This window comes from Anabrus simplex, chromosome 1 (genome assembly GCF_040414725.1).
Source record: "Anabrus simplex isolate iqAnaSimp1 chromosome 1, ASM4041472v1, whole genome shotgun sequence".
Classification (NCBI taxonomy): Eukaryota; Metazoa; Arthropoda; class Insecta; order Orthoptera; family Tettigoniidae; genus Anabrus; species Anabrus simplex.
Window position 1 is genome coordinate 886621485 of NC_090265.1, and position 25918 is coordinate 886647402.

Consider the following 25918-nt stretch of genomic DNA (forward strand, 5'->3'; position numbering starts at 1 on the left):
GATATTATGATGTACAGCGCTGCTGGGTGAAGATGCCACTGAACTCAGAAGATTCTGCTAGGGCAGTAGCGTTAGGAGAGGATGGGCGCACCCTGGCTGCATTGTTACACTGCGCTCCATCAACCATTTCACGTACCATTCAGAGGTATGGGGAAGTGGGTTCATACACTCACAGGCCAGGATCTGGTAGGAGAAGGGATGACCAGTTCTTGCGCCTTCAAATTCTGTGTGACCGGCATAGTACTGTGGTTCAAGCCAGAAGTAGGCTTGGACAGGTATGAGGTGTGAATGTCAGTGAGTGGATAGTGAGGAGGAGGTTACGTGATGCTCAGTTCTACTCCAGAAGACCTGCTAATGGCTCAGATCTTACGGGTCAGCATCGAGAGAATTGCTTATGTTTTGCAAGAGATCATCGGCATTGGGTTGATGATCAATGGGGGAGTTCTCTTCACGGATGAATCTCGGTTTAGCCTCAGATCCCCAGATGGACGAGAAAGCATGTGGAGGAGATGTGGAGGACGTTATTTCCAATGAAATTTTTCTTCATGGATGCCTTTCAGTGGCGGTTCTGTAATGGTGTGAGGAGGCATCTCCTTGCCTGCTCGAACAGAACTCATCTTTGCAGAAGGTGGGTCACTTACGGCCCGTCGCTACATTGAAGAAATACTCAAAGAACATGTTGGTCCTTTTGCAACATTCATTGGTGATGATTTTGTGCTAATGCAGGACAATGCACGCCCTCATGTTGCAAGATGTGTCCTTCAGTACCTCGAGGAAGTAGGGATCCAACTGATGCAATGGCCTACACGCAGCCCAGATCTAAACCCGATTGAGCATCTATGGGACGTTTTGGGAAGAAAAGTGTGTAGTCAAATGTCCAGAGACTATTCAGGAGCTGTAGGAAGTTCTTCAAGAATGGGAGCTCATTCCTCAAGAGGATATTGCAGCACTCATCAGGAGTATGCCTCAAAGGGAAGCTGTGAGTCGTACCAGAGGTGGCAGCACACCTTTTGAAAGTGTATGTTATAGTGCAGAAATACAGTGCAATAATAATCATAACTTTTGAGTGAAAGGAAATTAAAATTAACTGTCCTTAAACAATTTTAAATTTTGATACACACAAGCGTGATTTTAGCAATTTCTGTATCCTTGTGAATTATTTGCTGTAAAATCTAATTTCTCTCAATAAAAATTGCCCTGGATATCACATTATAGTGTGTTAAATGACAGTGATAAGGATACCAATAACCCACACAAGATAGTTATTGATTTTAATAAAATAAATCACTATCTTTGAAAATTCTGAAGTGCTGCATTTTTTTGTTTTTGTTTTTTGCTCGGCAGTGTATGTTCTTATTAGCAGGGAATGGATTTATATGTAAATAAATACATATCTCTTTAGGAATTTCAAATTAATTATATTTTACACTATTTTTACGAAACATGAAGTGTGGAGTTGAAAAATGGAGTATTCATTTTTCATATTTTTCAGTTTAGCACATTTGTTCCATATTCTTCATCATTAGAATCAATATTATGGCTAAAAAGTATTAAATTATATTAAATTAGCAGTCCTCTCAATAATGGAGAGATAAATTAGAAATCTATATTCGAAAATTTAATATTTTAACTGGTGTGCAGGTCATTATTATGCCTATCCACGTCTGGGTTAATAAAATAGCTGATAAGCAGTGCGAAGAAAGAGAGGTTGAGCCCGGAAGGGGTGGAGATCAGCCGGTCAGTGCCGTGACTATCTGAATCACACTTACAGCACTGATAAGCTGCATTACATAACATCGACTGTTTCTGTGCCATAATTTCGTAACTAGGGAAATCTCATTCATCAATGATGTGGTAGTGGTTTCCGGATTAGTTCGTAATTTGGGCATTCCCTCTGATTGCTTCATAACTCCACCTAGTTCACTACCAGTCATTCACAGTTTGAATTAGCAATGAGACGGATCATAGTGTTCTGTACGTTCAGTGTGTGCAGTAGTATGTTGATATTCATTGAAGACATTAACGTTGTTACAATATGCCTAAAGTAGCTCAGTCAACCAGTTTAAAATTGAAAAGTTACTTATCAGAATTTAAAGAAGATGGTTTATCAACTGACAGTAAGATATTATTTTGTAATTTGTGCCATTGTACAGTGATATCTACTCGAAGTTCCTTGTGCAACAGCACGTTTCAACCAGAAAACACCAGGCTAACAAACAACGAGATTCCAAGCAGAGACAGTTGTTTCTGACACAACCAGCAACTTCCAGTGTAATGTCCCGAGTTCAACACCGATCTCTGCCGTGCTCTCATCTCTGCTGACATACCTCTCTTCGAACTGAATAACCAGTGCTTCAGGGAATTCCTCGAGAAATATACTAAACGATCCATCCCGGATAAGTCAACGTTCAGAAAAACATACTGTTCAGCCATATACGATGAAACTGTTCGGAAGATAAGGCAAGAGATTAAAAGACTGTCCAATTTGGGTTTCCATTGATGAGACAACAAAGAAGTCAGGCTAATTGGCAACGTAATCATTAGTTTGTTAAGCGAAGATTATTGTAAACGGATTCTCTTACACTGTGATGTTCTAGAAAAGTGCGATAACAAAACTACAGCAAAACTGTTCAATGAGGCTATGGGTATCCTCTGGCCACAGGGCGTTAAGTATAATAAAGTGTTACTTTTTATTAGCGATGCTGCACCTTATATGATAACAGCCAGAGAAGCATTGTGTGTTGTATATCCTAAGATGACTCATTTAACATGTGTAGCACATGCCTTTCATCGTGTGGCAGAAGTGGTAAGAGGCAGTTACCCCAAAGTACATTTATTGATTTCCTCAGTGAAAAAAGTTTTTCTCAAAGCCCACAGAAGAGTTCATCTTTTGAAAGAAATGTACCCAGAGATTCCATTGCCGCCTAAGCTGATTCTAACTGGGTGGGGTACATGGCTGCAAGTGGTTGAATATTATGTTGAATATATAGAATGTATTAAGAACGTTCTGCAAGCCATGGACTCTGAAGGTGCAGCCTCAATTGAAGCCGCGAAAACAGTTGTCTGAGATACAAGTGTGAGAAATGACTTATGTTACATTCAGCATAATTTTTCATGCATCACAAAAACACTGAAAAGGCTCCAAAACTCACATCTCTCACTTTCTGAAAGTTGTGAAATTGTGAATAAAAATGTGGAACAACTGGATCATGGTACAGGTAAAGTTGCAGATGTAGCAAACATGAAGATGGCCCCTGTACTTTCAATGAACCCTGGATATGAAGAAATGACAAAGGTTGCTGCAATGCTGTGTGGAGATTTAAGTGTAAAATTAACACTGGATTTAACCCCAGCATATATTGTGAAGTTGAATTATGCCCCCATTACCTCTTCCAATGTTGAACGCAGTTTCAGTCAATATAAATCTGCCCTTAGAGATAATAGGAGAAGATTCACTTTCCAGCACTTAAAAGAACATTTTGTAATACACTGTTTTGGTAACAGAATAAAAGATTGTGTGTTCTAAAATATATTAAAATGAGAAGTGCAACATTATGTTGCATGTAGATCTACTTTGTTTAGCTTCTTTGAACTTTGATATTAAATAGAAATTAATGTTATGTGTGTAATTTTAAGTCCATACATAATTCCATATTTCAATAAAAATACCTAAATATATATGTACATATTTCAATAATTATTAGTACATATAAATCCGCTCCCTGCTTATTAGACTGCAGCCACTTATTATGCCATACTGCCACTTCATTAACTGCATCTTGACAGTATCACTTTCATTGCTACCGGTCATGATTTGTTTCTCGTTATTCCACATTCGTTCACAAACTTCATTTGTTTCATCAATGTCTTCTATAGAATCTTCTCCCAGAATATCAAATCTGTTTGTAATTTCCATATTATACTTTAATCCTTCATCCTCCTGCTTCAGTGTCTCATTGTCAACTTTACATATTTCCTCAGTCTGACTTACGAGAGGTTTTCAATTTAATTTTAACAGAAGAAATTATCATATTGTGATCAGATCCCATCTCAGCTCCTCTGTAAGCTCTGATATCAGTTATGGAGCTTCTATGCCTGTTACCAATTAGTACATGATCTATCTTACCATCACACAAATACCATGTTTCCTTATGCATTTGTTTATGTGGGAAGGTGGTGATCCACACATTCATGTTTGTGGATGTAGCAAAACTGATTAGTCTAATGGCATTCTCATTGCTTTCGTCATGCAGACTTTCCCTTCCTATTGTTGGCACAAAAATCTCTTCCTTTCCAACTTTTGCATTGAAATCACCCAAAATCATTTTAACATGTTTGGGTAATTTATTCCACAGTTCTAACAAATCCTGATAAAAGGAGTCTTTAACATGATCATCCCTGTCATTTTTGGAGACATGACAGTTCACATTCTGATGATGAAACTTTTTTCAAACAACGGAACTCAAACCAGCTAATCAGATCATTAAAACTTCAACGCCTTAATGATCATGGTCATTAGGTGGATAAGGGTAATGAAAAACAATTACGAGAGGAAATTGGAATGGGGAGCTAGTGGGACAGAAACTTAGAAGAACAAAAAGTCTATAGGAAAGTGGCACGGAGAGCAGCAGATACCGAATTAAAAATGCTAAGCTGACGGTAAAAATAGAACTTTAGAGAATTCATGAATAATCCAGGCATGAGAATAACAAATGATAACGCTAGTCTGCATGGTACCAGATGACTGAAAACCAATATGCGATATTATCTCAATTTTTTTTTGCTGATTCCAGAATTTTTTTTCAGTTTTATGCTGTAATGTACAGTTTTTCCACAATTTGTCTTCAAAGATATATTGCTGTGCCAGTAGATAATGTATGAATTCTTGGAGGGAAATTTTTCAAGACTGGTAAACCTTTAGGTTGTTACATCTGTTGATGCCAGTCGTTACTGTGTGACCTTGAAAGTGTTGTTTATCTCATAGACTTGCATTACCAGTGTTTTATTGTGATTATTCTGTACATTTAAGATAGTATTATTAAAACAGTTTGCCTACCGTTGTAAAAAAAAAAAAAAAAAAAAGGCAATTAAAATATTTTGCTTGCATCACAAGTGCTATGTTGTGATAATATGTATACTAGCATTTGCACTAATTCTTTGCATGGGAATTTGCAGTGGATTAGATGTTTCCTTCAGGAATTTATGTGAAGTAACAGGGCTTTATTCACAGGTTTAATGCGACATGTTAAAATATTTTCCTACGCAAGTGCATGGTAGTAACGTGAAATATGATGAAGCTGAACAAAGTCGAGAGAGTGATTTCTGAATTTATTGTACAGTACAGTTCCTGGTCCAAGTTGAGCAAAATTCTCTGTGGTTCTGAGGTTGCATACTGTATCTCTGACCTCTGGCGTGGTGCTCTGGTACTGATGGTACCTCCCTTAATATCTGCCCTATCGAAAAGAGTAAAATAGCTCTTTAGTTTTTCCTGTTACCCACCTTCAAGTGACATGCATGATATGCCCCACGGGACTTGGACTAAAAATCTAAGGGAAACTTTAAATGAATTTTTAGAGCACCTAAATTCCATTAACAGTAAGATCAAGTTCACAATGGAAGTAGAAAATGAAAGCAAATTACCTCTTCTTGATGTGTTAGTATACAAGAAGAACGATGGTACACTAGGCCATGCAATGTACAAGAAACCTACACATTCTGAAAGATACCTTCATAAGTCTTCACATCACCACCCCTCCCAAAAAGGAGCTCTCCTTCGAATATTATATACTAGGGTGAATAATGTTGCAGACGATGATAACCGCTCAAGTGCAATGAGAGAACCGACAACATCCATGAAGAAAAACGGCTATACATCTGGAGACATAACACGAGTTGTGAAGATCAAGGAGCCTAACTTGAATAACACCAACCAGGACTACAGCAAAAAGAAAAAATTATTCCTTCCTTACGTGGCAGGTATAACTGACAGAATAGAGCGCATTCTTAAGAAGTACAATATAATTCCAGTTTTCACTGCAGACCGGAAGCTCAAATCCCTGTTTCGACCAGTCAAAGAGAAGCCACATCTTGAAACACCGGGCGTATATGAAATTCCATGTGGTTGTGGTTGTTCATATGTTGGCATGACAAAAAGGCTTGTTAGCACCAGAGTGAAAGAGCACATCAGATCGGTAAAGAATGTCGCTCTTTTATCCTCCACGGAGAACACTATAAGCCAGTCTGCCATAGCAGAACATTTCTACAGTACAGACCATGAAATCCTCTTTGACCAGGCGAAGGTCATCGCGCCTGTAAAAGACTTCTATGCTCGTCTTGTAAGGGAAGCCATAGAGATAGAGCTGCGCCCAAATAACATCAACAGGGAAGATGGCTTCAAGTTATCGAATACATGGAGACCTGTACTGCAGAAATACATGCATAACACCACCATGGCACAGCGGGACGCACTCAAACTGTCGACAGAGGGCGGTGCATCAGTAACTTCCCTCCCAACCACCACAGCACAGCGCCACGATCCTTGAGTCCAGTTAGTGGGGTAGGCCGTGGATAGTACGGGCATGACTTCCATGTTCCTTCAGATAATTTCTTTGCTCACTGTCGGAGGCAAAACTTCACATGCCCTGATGAAGGCCAATGCAATTTGGCTGAAAGCTCGACTTTATTATTAATAAATATATATATAGTGGCTTTAATCCAGTTCATTTATTTTTTTATGTTAACTATTTAACTACTTTTGGAAAGGTGAAAAAACAAAATATAATTGATTCAAAGAAGTCCAAGATGATTTAGAAGAGTTGAATATTACAATGCAACAAATTGCAAATAGACAAGAGAAAAGGATTCTGAAGAACAAACATATAAGACAAGCTAAAAACTTTCGAACGAAAACAATATACCATGTCTGATGAATAAAGGGCAGCAAGGTCAGAAAGAATGAAGAGGTTTTGAAAGATAATGAAAACTAAATTCCCAGTTAATTCTTTGAATACTTGATTTAAGGGGGGAGACCCAGCTTAACACGCAGAAAATTGGCCAATATTCTTTGATTGTTAAATATGCTACAAACGTTATTGACAAATGCTGCACATATCCCAGTATGGCATGCCTCCTAGCAATCAGAAGCAACTTCAATAATGTCAAAATTCTAATTATAACATTTTCAAATAAAATGTTCAAAATTTCCCACTTTTTTTAACAATATATCACGGTTTCCTTCATAACTGTCTTACTGTTTCACGGATAATTATGAGTTTTTCAGGGTTTCCTCCTATAGTGTTGTACTACAATCTGTACCTCATTCAGGTCATTTATAATAGATTTTATATAACTTATTTATCTACAAAAATATTCATATTTTCAGGTGATCGGAATAAAAACTCTACAAAAATATCTAAATCACAGTCTATGTTAGTGACTGGGGTTCATTTTGTAGGTGGAGGTTTGATACACACTTTAAGAAAAAGTATGAAAATTATTATAAACATCGAATTTATAAGAGAAACAGTGATATTGTTAAAAAGGTGCGAAATTTTTAATATTTTATTTTTAAATGTTAAAATTGGAAGCATGCCAATACTGGGATATGTGTAGCAATTGTCAACAACAATTGTAGCATATTTAACAATCGAATGAATATTAACCTTTTTTTTTTTCTTTGTTAAGCTGGGTCTCCCCCCTGAAGTGCTCCAATGTGGACATATAATAACTAACTGTACTCTTGAATGTAAAAACAGCACAAAGCACACCACAACTTCTTGCTCTCATTAAGTAAATTAAACATTTATATTTTTAGAGAGAGTTTTATCACCATTTTTCTTACCCTACCAATTACCGTATTTCTCCGAATCCAAGACAACCACCATGTTTTCCTTCAAAAAAATTTAACCAGGCTTAAAAAGAGCTTTGTGAAATCATACGAATGCCTATCTTGTAGAGTAAGCATTTTTAGCCTATCTTTGTCTTCATGCCAACGCCGAGCATTATCTTTTAATATTTTCTTGCGGCTGCACAATTATTATTTGTTACCTTGAGTTTAATAACCACTAATGTAAAATTGGCATCATAATATCGAAGAGGACCCGTTTAAAATTGATCGCAATACCAGTTCCATGTGTCTAAAATACGATGATCCATCAGGAAAATATTCCTACAGTTTATAAAACTTAACTTTTACCATGACGATTAGAATACCAAGTGTGATCACTCTGCTCTCTTAACATAGTTGGTGGTCTTGGTGGAACACGGTGCTGCAGTCTCAACGAACCAACTGCAACACCACATGCGCCAAACTGTCTGCGATGGTATAGAGAGCATGCATGAAGTCATTGTGATTATTTTAACGCCTATTTGTTTGTTTTAATATTTTCTAAAAGTCTGTGTTAGTATCTGTGCAGTGCTATGTGTGTGCAATCAACTAGTTTTGTATTATTTCGAGAAAATATCGTATTCTTTCGTTCCTGGTTGTAAATCGGGTTACTGAAGGAAGTGTGATGGTAGACGATTTTTTTACACCACCAGAAGAAAATAATCTATTTCAAAATGGGCTAGAGTTATTCTGCGGCAACTATTAGCCAAAAGCAGAATATGTGACCTGCATTTTTCGGCAGATTGTTTTGTTGTGAATGGTGAAAACGTTGAACTTCCTCGTGAGGTCGAAATAAAAACCAGGAGCGGTACCTTATATATTTCCAAATTTAATGGAATACTTATCCACTGAGATAAAGTTGCGAAAGGCACCCAGTAGGAAAAGGAGCGAGGACAGTATCAAGAGGATAAGGAACAAGAATCACGAAGTGAGTGAAACAGTTATGACAACAGTAGGCGGTGAAGTTCAAGTTCAAGGTCAGCCCACTTATAGTCAAATTCAGGGTCAGTCTAGTTCTCTTACCGATGCCGGAAAGACAATATTGTCTCTCAAAAGGCGACTAAAGAATGCAACTCGTAATTTAATACGAGCTAAATGCAGTCTTTCCACAACCAAAGCTAGGATTAATTTCCTACAGGGGCCAATTAAGGACACAGAATAATCTAAAGATTGTAAATTTCTTAGTAAGAAACAGAAAATCATTATAGACACTATGTTAAAGAAATGCCAAGTAAAATCTCCCAATAGTATGAGGTACAGTAGTGATTTTCATTTAGAGAGTTTATTATTTAGAATAAAATCCCCTAAAGGATTAATTTGTTACCTCTTCCCTCACAAAGCCATTTGAGGAAAGTCTGCAAAGGACTTAAACGTCCCTATGGTGTAAATCCTCATTGCATAAGTGCTATTTCAGATTATTTTAAGGATGAAGTGGACAAGAATAAACGGTATGGGATAGTTATAATTGATGAGGTTAAACTACAAGGGTAATCCCAAAAATGTCTCCTATTTTTTTATAAATATATAGACCTGTTTATTTCAAAAATGGTTTACATCATTTTACAGCTTGAACATTTAGCTATTTTTCTACATATTCACCATTTTGGTCAATGCATTTTTGTAGACGCTGTGACAGTTTTTGTATGCCCGTGTCATACCAGCTCGCGCCATGCTGTTCAGGAGGTTGTGAGGAGCGCTTCGGGAAACCTCAGGGACCAAAGTGCAGGGATCATCCAGGGTGATCCGCCGATCTTCACGCATGATTTGCTCAACCTTCACGACTAACTCGACGGAAATTGACGGCCTCCCGCTCCTTTGTTCGTTCGCCATGAATTTCAGTCCGACCTGCTGCAAACTCTCTACACCACTTACAAACATTTCTGACGTCCATGCACGACTCACCATACACTTCCGTCTATTGGCGATGGATTTCAATCGGTTCAGTTCCTTTTGCGTTCAAAAACTGAATAACTGTGCGCACTTCGCACTTGGCGGTAACATCCAACAGGAGCTCCATTCTCAACAGCTGCCAAGCCAAGACTGAGTGCCTCAACGCGGCGTGCGCATGTTTATATGCGAGCGCAGGAAACATTCTTCACAATAAGGTGACCAACAGCCACACGAACAGAGTTCTGTATTTATTAAAAAAATAGGAGATCTTATTTTTGAGATTACCTTCGTAAGAGAAGAGATTCAATTTAATGTGGGGTGATATTTTTTACGAGTGTCTTGACTCGATTGAGGCAATTTCAGTTGTGCCATCAGGAGCTGGCTGTTGTATTGAACACACTTTGGACATTATTCCAAAACTGGTCTACCACTAATTAAAGTGCCGATTCTTCTTCAGAGCAAGAGAAATCCGCAGAGAACTGTAAGCTCGACAATCTTCTAAGTCTACTCGTAAACTATCGAAAGTGGCCTCAAACTAGTTTTGGTGAGGAATTTACTTCATTTACTTTATTTGAGAAAAGAGTCAGTGTTATTTACAATCTGATGTATGTTTAATGTGCTCTGTTTAAAAAGTATTCTTGAAGTATGTAAAGCACAATATTTTATTTTGCATGTTCTCTTATTAAGGTTCAAAGATATTTCTTCGCGGGGACTGAGAATATTATAACTCTTTGACAGTATTATTCATGTGTTGTATTTGATTATTTGCGTATCAGTGTAACTTCCATTAAATCAGCTTAACGTGTAGCATTGGTGTTAGGCTCCATTAGTGCCGCTCTGCGGGATCGCGCTTTAACTCTGTGAGTGATCTTGCTAGGTATTCTATTAGTCATGCTTTTACTAAGCGCCATGTACAACTGGCTGACGCTAGACGCAAACTCGCTTCTCGATTTCAGTGGCTAGCGAGGTGTAATAAAGGTGCGGGCTTTGAAGGTCAACGAGTTTATTGCAACGTGGTATGGCCATTCTGCCCTTGCGTTGTTTGCGCACATACCGAACAATTTCATCTCTGACTTCTTTAAAGCGTCCTTGTTGTTGCGGCTCACCGAATGCAATGTTTGTATAGTACGCATTTTTAAGCTATCTTTGTCTTCATGCTAACACAAAACATTGGCTTTAGATATACCATATTTTCTTACAGCTGCGTAATTGTTCTCTATATCCACGTGTTTAATAACCATTAACTTAATTAAAATTGGCATCATAATATCAACGAGAACCTCTTGAAATTTAGAGTTGAATGTTTGCCAGCAATGTCTGTTCCACGCATCTCTACAATACGACAATCCATCATGAAAATATTCCTGCCTATGAAAGTATTAATTTTACTAATCATCAGGTACAATAGACTGAGTAGCCTTGGCCTTTCTTCGGTTCTGAGAAACTTTTTTTTTTTTTTTTTTTTTTTTTTTTTTTTTTTTTTTTTTTAGAGGCTAAAAGAATTATTCTCTAGCCACTATTTCCTGAGAAACAGTGAGGTTACACAGAGGCACTGTACAACAAGCTGATGCGACTAACAATGTGTATAAGGAAGAGGTGGAGATCGACGTTCAACGAGGTTTGCATGTGCCGCCGGGAGATGAAGGGAAGCAGCGTGGTTACCGTGGTAGCTGTCATTACTGTTAGGTCGCAAATGCAAAATCACCCTTGATTTTTCACTTGAGATTCTGAGATAAAAAAGTAGTCTTGAATTATGAGAATTATGGTAATTACCATTAATGTTGTTTATTCTCACAGTTAACAGTTTTTAGCCCAACTAATAGCTCATACTTTGGCCTGCAGCAATTTACTGACCAGAATGAAGAACACAGGTTGAAGACCATTATGATAAACACGTGCAATTTAAAATTCTGGATAAATATATTACCATGTTCGGTGTGAGGCAGTCTTGACTAGAGTATACACATGTAATACTTGACTAGGGTTAAACCTACAATGCAATATCAATTTCAAGATACTCACTAAGGAAGGAGGAATAGAAACCAACACCAAACTGGCCAATGAGATCATTCATTTCTTGAGAAGTAGTAGATGCATCCTGCATCTTGCTCAGGAAATCAGCAGTGCCTGATTTGGCGATAGTGCCCAAATTGTTCACAAGATCTTGTTTTGTCATACCAATGCCCGTATCAATGATATGAAGCACATGATTATCCTTATCAGCCTGAAATACACAAAAGGAAAAAAGGACCACATATAACAGAAACAATCAAGTGTTCAAATATACACTACAGGCAAGAAGCTAGGAATGTGGATAGGAATATAGATAAGGCTATATTATTCAGACTACTAGGACATAAAAAGTTAATCACAGAGTAGATGACAATCATAAAATTATTATTACTAATAGATCAGTAAATTCCTATCATAGCACCAAACTCTCTAGAAATTTCTTATTCACAGACTGCCTCTGAACTGAAAGACAACCTAATGGTCATTAATGGGGGCGGAGGGGAAGGTTCTTAAAATACTGTACATACAAAAATGTGTTAAGTCACTTTATTAAGGCTTAAACCAGTTATATGAGCTTTCTTTATCCCATTCCCATTTACTGGGTTCTAATAATTAATATACTTGTTATATTGGATTACACACAACATTTCAATGATTTTGACAGTAACTCACTGGCACTTTAAGGTCAGTAGATACATATATAAAACGAAGCTCCGCTCAACATCTACAGAAACCAACGTGGCATATCTTGTCAGCCCTTCCAAAGGGAGTTTGATCATAGTTACAAAGGTTTCCACATTTAGACTGTTCTTTAAATTTAATTCAAATTTGTCTTAAGCAAATCCAGCAATGTTGTCCCTATCACTCATCAACTTTTTCCACTGTTCCTCCTCCTCGCACCTTCTTCCAAACTCTGAATTACATCACTGCAAAATGTTCCAATTCTAGGGGTGGCGTGCACCAACCAAGAGCAAGTTCTACTTCTTGAAGTCAGCACCCAGCGACTTTCATATGAGAGTAAATTACTTCCGAAGTATTTTAGTCATTTTAGATACTCCTGGACTAAATTACTACAAGAGTAAAATGTTGAAAAGCACATCTTCTTGTATATTACTAAAGAAGTAAATAACGCACGCATATAAGGTTAAAATTTACTCTCACGTCGTGCATGGAGTAAGCTAGGATCAGACTGGTTGACTAACTGAATACCGCATCATATACAAGAGGAAGACGTTTCAAACGCGGTTATGGATTACTTTGATTATATTGATGATCTTGACTAAGAAAACAGCGGGAATGTAATAGTACATACAGTGCGTTACAGACGAGATCGACGTTCAACAAAGTTTGCATGTGCCACCGGGGGATGAAGGGAAGCAGCGTGGTTACCGTGGTAACTGTCATTATTGATAGGTCGCAAATACAAAATCACCCTTGATTTTTCACTTGAGATTCTGAGATTAAAAAGTAGTATTGGATTTGGAGAAATATGGTAATTACCATTAATGTTGTTTATTTTTCCAGTTAACAGTTTTTAGCCCAAGTAATAGCTCATACTTTGGCCTGCAGCAATTTACTGACCAGAATGAAGAACACAGGTTGAAGACCATTATGATAAACACGTGCAATTTAAAATTCTGCATAAACATATTACCATGTTTGGTGTGGGGCAGTCTTGACTGGAGTATACACATGTAATACTTGACTAGGGTTAAACTTACAATGCAATATCTATTAGAATTCTATTAGAAAGGAATGTTTTAGCCTTAGGAAGGAATTTTACAATGCTTGGTAAAGCTAAATACTAATACTAAATTAGGAAGGAATCCTTTACTTTCCTTCTACATCTACTTGTAGATTATTTACAACAAAATTCAGATAGAAATTCAGCTGTATCTCCCAATTACAGTTGTGTGTCCTGCGACTGTTTCGTTCTGGTACATTTCAGTGTCGGTGATCTAATAAACAACGTTCACTGCAAGACTGCTGGCCATATCTTTCATCGCGTGGTTAGAGCAATAGTGAGGTTAAGAGGGAGGTACATAAATATGCGAATGATGATGAATATACTGAAAATAAAAGGAAATTCTTCACGTTGGCAGGTTTCCCACACATCGTGGGTGCAATTGACTGTATGCATGTTCCTATTTTGTGCCCTCCTGGTGACAAAGGCAAACTTTCCAGAAATCGGAAGGGGTATTTTTTCTATGAACACCCAAGTTATTTGTGATGCAAGTATGAAGATCATGAATATTGTTTGCCAATGGCCCAGTTCTACACATGATGCACAAATATGGGACAATAGTGCTGTTGCAGCGAACTTTAAGCATGGTTTATATAATGGAATGTTAGTGGGACATTAGGGCTATGCCTGTACGAAATTCCTCATGACACCACTCCTACAACCAAATACACCTGCTGAACACCGGTACAACACTGCTCATGCAAAAACCCGCAATGTTGTGGAACGCACTTTTGGAGTGTGGAAAAAAAATTTCCAAATCCTTGAAAAAGAAATGCACTTCACGCCTACAGCATGCAGCAACGCAATAGTAGCTACGGAAGTCCTCTACAATTTCGCTCTGGATGTAAGCGATATGTATGAAGAAAGAGACTTGTTCAATAACAACGAAAACATTCAATTTGTGAATCACGAAGAAAATACAGCAGGAAATGCCATTCGGGGAGCTATTATTAATGATTACTTTTCATGAACGTGAAAATCAGTTAGTGCATTTTTTCATGTTGCCTTGTAAATAAAGACAGTATTATGAGAAATCTTTACTCCAAATTAAACTAAATAAAAGGATACTATTTAAACTGTAAATAAACATATTTTATATGAAATTACTGACAAAACTGGTAAACACATTGTTTGAAACTTCAATCCGCCATTTCCGATACAATTTCACATACTTCACTCGCATGATCTAAATGTCACAAAGTTGACAGAGTTTTCAGCAGGCATTGAACATATTTTGTTCTTTAATAGTTCTAAAATGTTTATTTTCATTTTGTGTACTTTCTCTTGCATTTCTCTCTTCATTATCAACATCATCTCTTCATGCTCTATGCAAAAGAAGCCCAGACGTATCTTATGTAGCTCTTCATGCCGCTTATATATCTCACTGTCCTGTCTGATAGGGCATCTTCTAATTCTCCCAGTACTTCCAAGATTTATAATACAACAAAATATTCGTCTTTACCATAGTATAGCCATAAGAATTTCAGCACATACACTTTTCTCTTGTACGCAAGATCTACAGTTTGTTTCACTTTCTTCTGTGGACTGGAAGCGTAACTTGAAGTAGTAGATTTGCTAGGTGACTGCGGTGTCTCTTCACTGGATTGATGGGAATCAGACTCAGGGCTCAAAGTCGGATTCGTAACACATCTTGTTCCTGGCAATGGTGTGCTGCCTTCTCTTTCAGATAATGCAGATGAGGTGTTGCTGCTTCCACTATCACTTTCACTGCCACTATTTCTCCCCAGACACGACTCTGAGACGATGCTGGCACCCACAGGATGATTTTCAGTTAGTTCAATCACATGTCGACCCATCTCCCTTTCTTCCAAAGTTATTTCACGGTAAGAGGAGAAACCTTTTTCATGGAAATAACGTAAAGCATACTCTAGAACATTAGCCGGATTCATGACTGCTGTTCCAAAGGAACATGTGTTAACTGGCTAGCACAGAAAGCTCAAGGTAACCCGGTCATTTCAGCTGGTCACCAGGGCTGTCCAAGTCGAGCTATAAGCTAATGCGTGCAATTCTATTAGACATTTCTGTATCAATTTCAGGACCTTACAGATCGAAATGGCAGCTGAATTTTTGTACACTGTTTTCTTATGGACCCCTCATCCTCTCTCCAAATTTCATTGTCGATTTCGATATGATAGTATTGTACCGGTTACGACCTGCACATGCGTATTTTTTGAAAATATTCAATCATCACGCAAGATATTCAGAGCGAACTTGCTTTGTTTACGTTCGGAGGAATAAGCAGGCGAGCCAAGGACAGCTGTGTGTGTGACGTAGCTGCAGGGGCAAGATAGACTACCCGCCTGACGCGCCACGTGTAGCTGGCCTGACCTGGTATGTTCTGGATATGAACGTCACACCTTCGCGAACATTCGATTGAAAAAATTTCAAAACTTCTCTAATAATTATCGCAGCGACTTGAGCATTACGTCATTTTGAAGGGGATAACATAAACGTCTCATATCGTGAATCTCAAGAAAATCCGTTGAGGGATTCGTGAGATAATCAACTTCAAAGGGATCACGTTATATGATGACGTAGGAGCCCCAAACTGAATATAAGGAGAGCTCACTTTACCCAGATCAGACAGTCATAGCTGAGTGTTCAGCCTAACTCTCCACGCTGCAGTGTTCGTCGAAGTGCTGACAGAGGCTATCTTTGAATATTTAAAGTCTTCATGTGGGACTTAAACTTTGACAGTCGTGTTGTTGAACTTACCAATTGTGCGCGTGTGAACTCTAATGTATAACAAAGTCTTTATAATGGACATTGAGTCTATCAGTCAAGTTGAACTTGTAATTTTTGCAAGTGATGAAGAACTAATTATTCAAAGTCTTTATCTGAACTTACAAAATTTGTGTGTGTTTAAACTCTGATTATGACAAGTCATGTATTGGACTTAAGTGACAACAGTTCAGTTGAACTTACGTTCTGTGCGCTTGTAGAAACTTCTCGATATAACTTACTTTCGTTCTTGTAGAACTGAGTTCATTACCACGTTGCCAGTGTGAAACTTAATCTCCGAACCAATATTAATTTAAATGTGACACTACAGCAATATTCTAGGAACTGTGATATTTTTTCTTTACATCTCAGTCAGCATAATTTCTTTAATAGACACGAGTATTTATGAAAGTGTTCAAACTTTCCCATGAATATTACTGCAAATGACTACCATGATAAAAGTATAATCGTGTGCTGTGACAAGTGTTTCACTGTGAATTCAAACTGTGTTTTTTTTTATCCAATTCAAACAGAACTGTGTATTATTCTTCTGAACAGTGTGGAAATTATTTGTGTGTGACTGACAGCAGTATCTTTGATAAACTCTCGAACAGTCACCTATTTTATTCAATGTCAAGTGCGCCTAACAACGAACTGTGCTTTTCATTTCAACCTTATTTCTCCGTCCAAGTGTTTAGTATTATTGCATGACTGACAGCAGTGTCTCTGATAAACTCTTGAGCAGTCATACATTTCTTTCAATATCAAGTGCTAATTTATTTAGTGGAAAATCACCACGAACTGTGCCAAGTGCGTGAACAATTTTCAGTTTCATTATTTCTATTCATGAACTGTGCTTTATTTTCTTCCAATTTCGATGCTAATCGCATCTACATCCTTAATGAACTTTTAAATTCTATCTACAAGATTAAGGGTGAATTCGAGGGCATATCCCAACCATATTAAATGAAACAGTGCTGTTAAACCAAAGTGTCGGGGGACTGTGTAATTCTGGACACTCGTATAAGTTACGTGACGAGTGATTACCCCGCAACATCGTCAGAGATCGTCGGAGAACGTTCTACGAGAACTTTCTAGAAAAATAATATAAAAGATTTATTGGAATAAAATAACGTTCAATAAAAAGTTGATGTGGATTCTGGGTAGTATAAGCTTGATAACCTGTATGCATAAGGGATCAGAGTCAGCGCTGGCTCAAATAAAAGTAAAATAATTGAGATTTTTAAACTATTTACACTCACTCGTACTCCTCCTATTCATGTTCATTCTCATTCAATGTTCAAGTTCACATTCATTATTTATATCTATATTCGTAATCATGTTCCGAAATGAGCTCAAATTACAGAATGAAATTAATACGCATTCATATTGAAATATGTCACAGCACCAAAGAATATCATAAGTAGACTTAGCCATGAGCATAGTTAAACCATATGTTAATGAACTCTCTCGTATATGCTACACAGCATTTACTAATGTCAGATAAAACTGTCATGATTCATAATTCTACCATAGTACATGTCAATCTTACCTTAAAATGGGTCATCTGCGCGATGTGTACTCTTTTAACATACTCTTTCTATGTGACACAGAACTCACCTCATGTTAATCTAACGTAACGTTTCCACAGCAAATAGCAATTCTTTTTCATACCGCAGCACATAAACAAACCTCTGCATTTCAAATATTCCTTAATATACTCCGAGAAATAACCACATTATAACACCATTTCAATGTACATTATCACACCACTGGCATACTTATTACCGTACACATATCGCCGATTACTCTTAAAGCTCTATGCCAAGCATCTTAGAACTGCCTTATTATAAACGCATTTCAATAACCTCTTATATTTTAACAGCAATCGAAGTTCAATGCCCTCTTTCTATAAAACAAGGAGTACGCAACTTAAATATATTCATGTCTGCCGTGCAGGTAAATCGTGACGTAGTCATTGTACAACTAATACGAGATCAATCGAAGTTTCACGACTTGTACAGACTCATTGCTATCAGATCTTCACAAGAAACACTTCTTTCATTTACTCATGCTAGTTTCTACTATTTGTGAGCAAGTGCGGTAGCATGTATATGATATAATAGAACTCTAATTCTACACTGCCATCTTATGTTATAGCCTTAAATATCCCACACTTCACTTTATAATTCACACACGTTCTTAATTAATTCATAAATATCACCAATTAATCAGCACATGCCGAAGTTAGAGTGCGGGTGTAGATTGAAAGAAACTACTCTACTAGAAAATGTAAAGACTTAGCTCGTTAGATGTTATATTTGGTCTGGTTGTCGCTCCATTGCTTGGATGTGGTTAGACCCTCTGTTAGGATCCAGATCTCAGGTTGGACATCGCCTTCCCGGTCATCGGCTGGTCGTCTGGTTGGCCGTTGCCTACTTCCTCATCGGCTGGTCGACTGGTTGGCCGTTGCCTTCCCATCATCGGCTGGTCGTCTGGTTGGCCGTTGCCTTCCCATCATCGGCTGGTCGTCTGGTTGAGAAGGTACCTTTCCCCAGTTCAGTCCATCTTGTAGATTTAACAAGCAGTCATCATTCCAATTCTGCAGACAGCAAAGAAAATTCTTTCTGCGGAGAAATCAGTCATGATATATTCCATTTCTTTAATGATCTATCCCAATCGATTGTTCTATTTCTTATTCTTTCTTTGGTCGGAAATAAGTTCTCCGTATATATATTAATTTATGTAACAGCCTTTTTCTCCAGAATTCGAAATGTACTTTTGTTCTTTAAAGTCAACAGGGATAATTTTCTGCCCGTATGAAGTTATCGGTCCTCTGATACAGTGAGTCCTTCGCCAATCGCAGAATGGTTGCTCACGGGATCCAAGTCAGATGTAGCTCACCGTACTTTACTTATTCTTGTAATATATCGGCTCTTCTTATACTGTGCGCCAGTGAATTATTTCGTCTGTTTTGAAACGTCAATCGTAAAATAGTCAATATCTTCTTCAGAAATCTTGAATAATCTTCAGATGTGAAGCTTGGCTTGGAGTTGCGTCCTTCCTCTATCGATGAAATTTTTTTAGAGTGAAGTTTTTTAACAATTACTCTGCTGCTATATTTTTTCGTAAAACAATCCAATTGACGCTCTACTGTCCTGTAGTGGCTTCCAAATTGGTCCATTCCGAGACGTGCATGGTCTTCTATATACCGCATTAATGAGAAGTTCATTGCCTCTAATAGATCGCATGGGCCATACCTTCCTACGCCGCCATTTTGTAAATGGTCTACGAGATGTGAACGGGCACACTGTCAATTCACTAAATAAGCTAAAACTTATTGATAAAAATTATATAAAACCACTAATTCAAGATGAGGAAAACTGTGACACCACTTCCTCCTCCAAAAACAGGGATCACTTAAAAACATTAGAAACATATTGGACTATAACCATATATAATACTAAAAATAACAGCATCACAAATTTCCAATGTTCCAAAGCCTAATGGTGATAAACAAATTTTCTACTCAATAATATATATTTAATCAATTTGAAGGTCAGTAGGAAGGCTTGTATTTCTACAGACTATCTGAAACAGCAAATATATGAACTTTGATCCTTACTTCAATATCAGTCTGATTAGAATGTACTCAGTAATCAACTATCTGAAGCCAGAGAGATAAACTAAAGCATACATGATAGAGTTTTAAAACCAATGAGGCATATACCTACACTTATGAATTAAAGTCTTACCTTAAGTTTAATGCTAAGTTCCTCTGTACTATCCAAGACACTCTTATCAGTAAGGGACAAGAGACGGATCTTGTCCAAGGCATCTGAGGCATTTGATATAAGTTCTCGCAAAAAGATCTGAAACAAACAAAATTTGGATACGTTAACAATGATGTTAGGACCCAAACAATAGTCATTCAACTAAATCCAAGAATATCAGCAATTTCCTGAACAAGAAATTGCCAAACATTTGCAGTAAGATATTATCAAAAGTAATTTACTGAATGTTAGGTATAAATGAACAAAATACTGTCATGCAGAGATGGGTAGCAGGTAAATAAATACATGACCGGTAGCATTTACTCTAAGATTTATTAACCAATACTAATTGCGATCAAAACTTTTTCTTTTGTTCTTTGCTTTACGTCGCACCGATACAGATAGGTCTGATGGCGACGATGGGAAAGGAAAGGCCTAGGAGGCCTAGGAGTGGGAAGGAAGTGGCCATGGCCCCAGCCAGCATTTGCCTGGTGTTAAAATGGGAAACCACAGAAAACCATCTTCGGGGCTGCGAACAGTGGGGTTTGAACCCACTATCTCCCGGATGCAAGCTCACTGCTGTGCGCCCCTAACCGCACTGCCAATTCACCCGGTACTGTTACAACTACACAGACACACAATCACTTCAGTTAGTGCTCTCTCTCTCTCTCTCTCTCTCTCTCTCTCTCTCTCTCTCTCTTCTCACTGTTCAGTCATACTAGTAATTCAGCCTATGAACAACCTTCCAAAAAACATGCAAGGACCATGTAAGGAACAATGACATCAGAATGGAACTGGAAGTACATTCAATTGAAGAGAAGCTAAGGACTTCAAGACCAGCATGGTACGGACATGTAAAGCAAATGCCTGGCAAAGCAAGAAGGGCTGAAGGAAGAAAACCAGTGGGAAAACCTAGAAAGAAATGGTTACACCAGCTGAGAGAGGATGTGGAGAGAAGAAGAGGGAACTGGGAATCAGTGGTGGGAGAGGAGATATTTCTGGACAGATAATGATGGCTAAGACTTGTTCAACACCACCCTACCCAGCACAATGGAGGGAGGAGAGAGTTCTATGATGATGATGATGATGATGAGTCACCGGTAAGACCCCAATTAGAGTATGGTTCTAGTGTATGGGACACCAGGATTACTTGAGTTGAGAACTGGAAAAGATCCAAAGTAAAGCAGCATGATGTGTTGAGGGTGATTTCCGACAAAAGATTAGTGTTATGAAAATGTAGCAAACTTTGGGCTGGGAGAACTTGGGAGTTAAGGAGACAGCTCAGTCAAGAGGGATGTTCCAAGCTGTTAGTGGAGAGACGGCTTGGAATGACATTAACAGATGAACAACTCTGAGTGCAGTTTTTAAAAGTAGGAAATATAATATGAAGATTAAGTTGGAATTCAAGAGAACAAATTGAGGCAAATACTCGTTTATGGGAAGAGGAATTAGGGACTGGAGTAAAAGGAAGATGTTTGATAAAATTCAAAATTTCCTTGAAATTATTTTTTTAAAGTAGGTAAACAAATAATAGGGAATCTACCACTAAGACAACAGCCTTAAAAATGCAGATCAGTGGTAACTGACTGGTTGTCAATTTTGCAAAACAATCTTCTGCACAGGAATTAAAGCTGTCATACTCTTCATTAAAGATAACGTCTTACAGTCTGTAATACTGTCTGCATACTGTTTTACATATAAAGCAAATGCTTCAAAAGAAAGTTACAATGAAGGTCAATGACTTACCTCCTTGTTTCGATAAAGTGAATTAATGATGAGTTTCATCATGCGGTTCACTTCTGCCTGAAATGCAAACTTTTCGGCCTTTTCCCTGAGTTCTTTAACTTGCGCTACATTCAGACCATCCAGTTTTATAGCTTCTTCTTCTCTCTTGACAATTTCATCATCTGTAACAAATACATTTTTCACTATGATCCTACTATTTGCATGGACATTGTGAAAAATACAAGAGGATAGTATCTTGTTTAGAAGTCTGTAATTTTTAATCTATCTTCATAGCCTAACTGCAGAATCACTTATTAGTAAATTTAAAAAGATCAAAAATTCCATCACTAAAGATATATGACAGACATTTTACTGCTCTTCATCTAATGCTGGAAAAAGTGTCAAACATGAATAAAAACACATAATATGAAAAAACTCAATTCATCACTTATCTGTTCTTTTCCAACACTTCCTGGCAAAAAGAAAAAAAAAAAAAGAGAACAATAAAAGGAAATCTTCCTGGTGGTGTTGGAACAGCCAAGCTCATGGCAGGAGGAAAATGATGCTGGTGAAATTATGCTTGAGGAAGTGGAAAGGATGGTAAATAAACTCCATTGTCATAATGCAGCAGGAATAGATGAAATTAAACCTGAAATGGTGAAGTATAGTGGGAAGGCACAGATGAAATGGCTTCACAGAGTAGTAAAATTAGCATGGAGTGTTGGTAAGGTACCTTCAGATTGGACAAAAGCAGTAATTGCACCTATCTATAAGCAAGGGAGCAGGAAGGATTGCAACAACTATCGAGGTACCTCACTGATTAGTATACCAGGCAAAGTACTCACTGGCATCTTGGAAGGGAGGGTGCAATCAGTGGTTGAGAGGAAGTTGGATGAAAACCAGTGTGGTTTCAGACCACAGAGGGGCTGTCAGGATCAGATTTTCAGTATGCACCAGATCACTGGAAAATGCTACAAGAGGAATAGACAGTTGTCTTTATGTTTCGAAGATCTAGAGAAAGCATTTGACAGGGTACCGAGGGAAAAGATGTTCGCCATACTGGGGAACTATGGTGTTAAGGGTATTAAAATCAATCAAAGGCATTTATGTTGACAATTGGGCTTCAGTGAGAATTGATGGCAGAATGAGTTCTTGGTTCAGGATACCTACAGGGGGTAGACAAAGCTGTAATGTGCTGTAATGCCTGTGCTGTTCGTAGTTTACGTTGATTATCTGCTGAAAAGTATAAAGTGGCAGGCAGGGATTCAGTTAGGTGGAAATGTAGTAAGCAGTCTGGCCTATGCTGACGACTTGGTCTTAATGGCAGATTGTGCCAAAAGCCTGCAGTCTAATATCTTGGAACTCGAAAACAGGTGCAATGAGTGTGGTATGAAAATTACCTTTTGAAGACTAAATTGATGTCAGTAGGTAAGAAATTCAATAGAATTGAATGTCAGATTGGTGATACAAAACTAGAACAGTTCGATAATTTCAAGTATTTAGGTTGTGTGTTCTCCCAGGATGGTAATATAGTAAGTGAGATTGAATCAAGGCATAGTAAAGCTAATGCAGAGACCTCGCAGTTGCGATCAACAGTACCCTGTAAGAAGGAAGTCAGCTCCCAGACAAAACCATCTTTACATCAGCCTGTTTTCAGACTAACTTTGCTTGACGGAAGCGAAAGCTGGATGGACTCAGGATATCTTATCATAAGTTAGAAGTAACAGACATGAAAGTAGCGAGAATGATTGCTGGTACAAATAGGTGGGAACAATGGCAGGAGGGTACTCTGAATGAGGATATAAAGGCTAATTTAGGAATGAACTCGATGGATGAAGCTGTACGCATAAACTGGCTTCGGTGGTGGGATCATGTGAGGTGAATGAAGGAAGATAAGTTATCTAGGAGAATAAAGGACTCTGTTATGGAGGGTAAGAGAAGTAGAGGTAGACCAAGACGACGATGGTTAGATTGAGTTTCTAACAATTTAAAGATAAGAGGTATAGAACTAAATGAGGCCCCAGCACTAGTTGCAAATAGAGGACTGTGATGACGTTTAGTAAATTCACTGAGGCCTGCAGACTGAACACTGAAAGGCATAACAGTCTATAATAGTAATGTATGTATTATCTTCTAACCGGATAAACCGGAGATCCGGATTAACAAGGGCCAGATAAGCAACGCTCTTGTGTACCGTGCAAAGAAAAGCAGCTCGAGTTGTTTTGGGTGAATTCCAACAGAACAGTAGTGTTACAAAAATGTTACAAAGTTTGGGCCGGGGGTACTTGGGAGAAAGGAGATGAGCTGCTCGACTAAGTGGTATGTAATACCAATATAGTTGGTCCGTTATTGGACGTTTCAGCTTCCCTATGGGAATCAACATCTTTATCATAAGAGGTATATTCTGAACTGTCAGTGGAGAGATGGCATGGAATGACATTAGTACATGAATAAGTTTGAGTGGTGTCTAAAAAGTAGGAAAGATCACAATATGAAGATAAAGCTAGAATTCAAGAGGACAAATTGGGGCAATTATTCATTGATAGGAAGGGGACATAGGGACTGGAATAACTTACCAAGGGAGATGTTCAATAAATTTCAAATTTCTTTGCAATAATTTTAAAAAAAGTTAGGTAAACAACAGATAGGGAATCTGCCACCTGGGCGACTGCCCTAAATGCAGATCAGTAGTAACTGATAACTGGTGGGCAAGAAGAAGGGGCATTGCTGGATGTACCTATAAGGGGCGTATGTCGATCAAACGTGATCCCACCCCAAAACGTGATGGAAACCCCTTGGTGGTGATGGCATGCCAGGAAGTGCTCATTCCATCTCTCACTGGATTGCTTCCAGACTCTAAAGCTCCTGTTGTGTGGGCGCAAGCTTATGCTGACCTCATCATAAAACAGCGTACACTTGCATTGTTCCTGATGCTATGGGCTATGAATAGTTGCCCACCTCAGAAGAGCTGCCCTATGATGTGGTTTAAAAGGACCTTTGGTACAGGCCGCCTTAATATCAGCCCTCCACTGTGCAGCCAATTTTTCACTGTCTGATCAGACATTCACTGCACTGACCCTCCAAAGGTACTGTCAGAACGAGGTGGCAGTAGCAATGAGCCTATGACATGCTAAAAGCAACAAATACGAATCCTCCCTGCGAAGTGTCCATCGACCACAGTTTGTGTGTGCCTGAACTTTTTCCGAACTCTGGGGATATCACTATGACTAACTTCAACACAAGCATCTAGGCCTATTTTGCAAAAATGTCACAATTCGAATATGGTCAGTAACAGAAATGTTCATCTTAATCCTAGATATGCTATGCGCTACCGGCCTTACAGGTGATCTTAAACTAACCGTCCTGACAAATGTTTCCCATCAGACAAATACCGTACCTGATCTGGGCTTAGCTTTGCTATTTGTCTTGGACTTTGGCCTACAGGTTGTGGTGGTGGTGGTGGTGGTGGTGGTGGTGGTGGTGATTATTGTTTTAAGAGGAAGTACAACTAGGCAACCATCCTCCATGTAACACTATCAGAGGGGAAAAAAAAAAAATCGACCAAAGGAAGACAAGGGCCACGAAGGGCTCCCTTATGCTTCGCAACCTAATACCGCCTGGGTCGGAAATGAAGAAGAGTTGACAGAGGGAGGTCGGATAGGATAGATGAAAGTGAGGAGCCTGGCACAAGTAAGTGGAAGTAATGTCAGGACTCAACTCAGGGCCCCACGCTCACCTACCCATGCTCCCAAGTTGAGAGCCCCTGGGGCTTCTTTTAGTTGCCTCTTATGACAGGCAGGGGATACTGTTGAGTGTTATTCTACTGAACCTACCCTCAAGGGGACCTAGGCCTGCTGTGCATACTGTTAACATGTCTTAGGTACCAAGACATATGCCATGTGAAATCATTAATATGGAGAACTTTTTTTTTAGCATTGTATAATATATGCTCTGTTTCTTTCATCTACATACAATTGCCTGCCTGCATCAGTCCTTGTTTGGAGCCATTTATGATACACCTTTCTATGTTTAGAAGCTGCTCTCACTTCATTATTCCAACACGATTCACTTTTCCCTGACTTTACACACAGTCGACCGGGCGAGTTAGCCATGCGGTTAGGAGCGCACAGCTGTGAGCTCGCATCC

General features: G+C 38.4%; 1 protein-coding gene across 1 annotated transcript in view; it reads right to left on the bottom strand.

Moving 5' to 3' along the window:
- Gp93 (heat shock protein 90 Gp93) overlaps positions 1–25918 on the bottom strand; it is an 86015-nt gene that overhangs the window by 39132 nt on the left and 20965 nt on the right. The window contains exons 3-5 of the mRNA XM_067136542.2: positions 21794–21954; positions 20030–20146; positions 11798–11999 (exon numbers count right to left, since the gene is read on the bottom strand). Coding sequence (XP_066992643.2) covers positions 11798–11999; positions 20030–20146; positions 21794–21954 — 480 coding nt within the window. The remainder of the gene's footprint in view (positions 1–11797; positions 12000–20029; positions 20147–21793; positions 21955–25918) is intronic.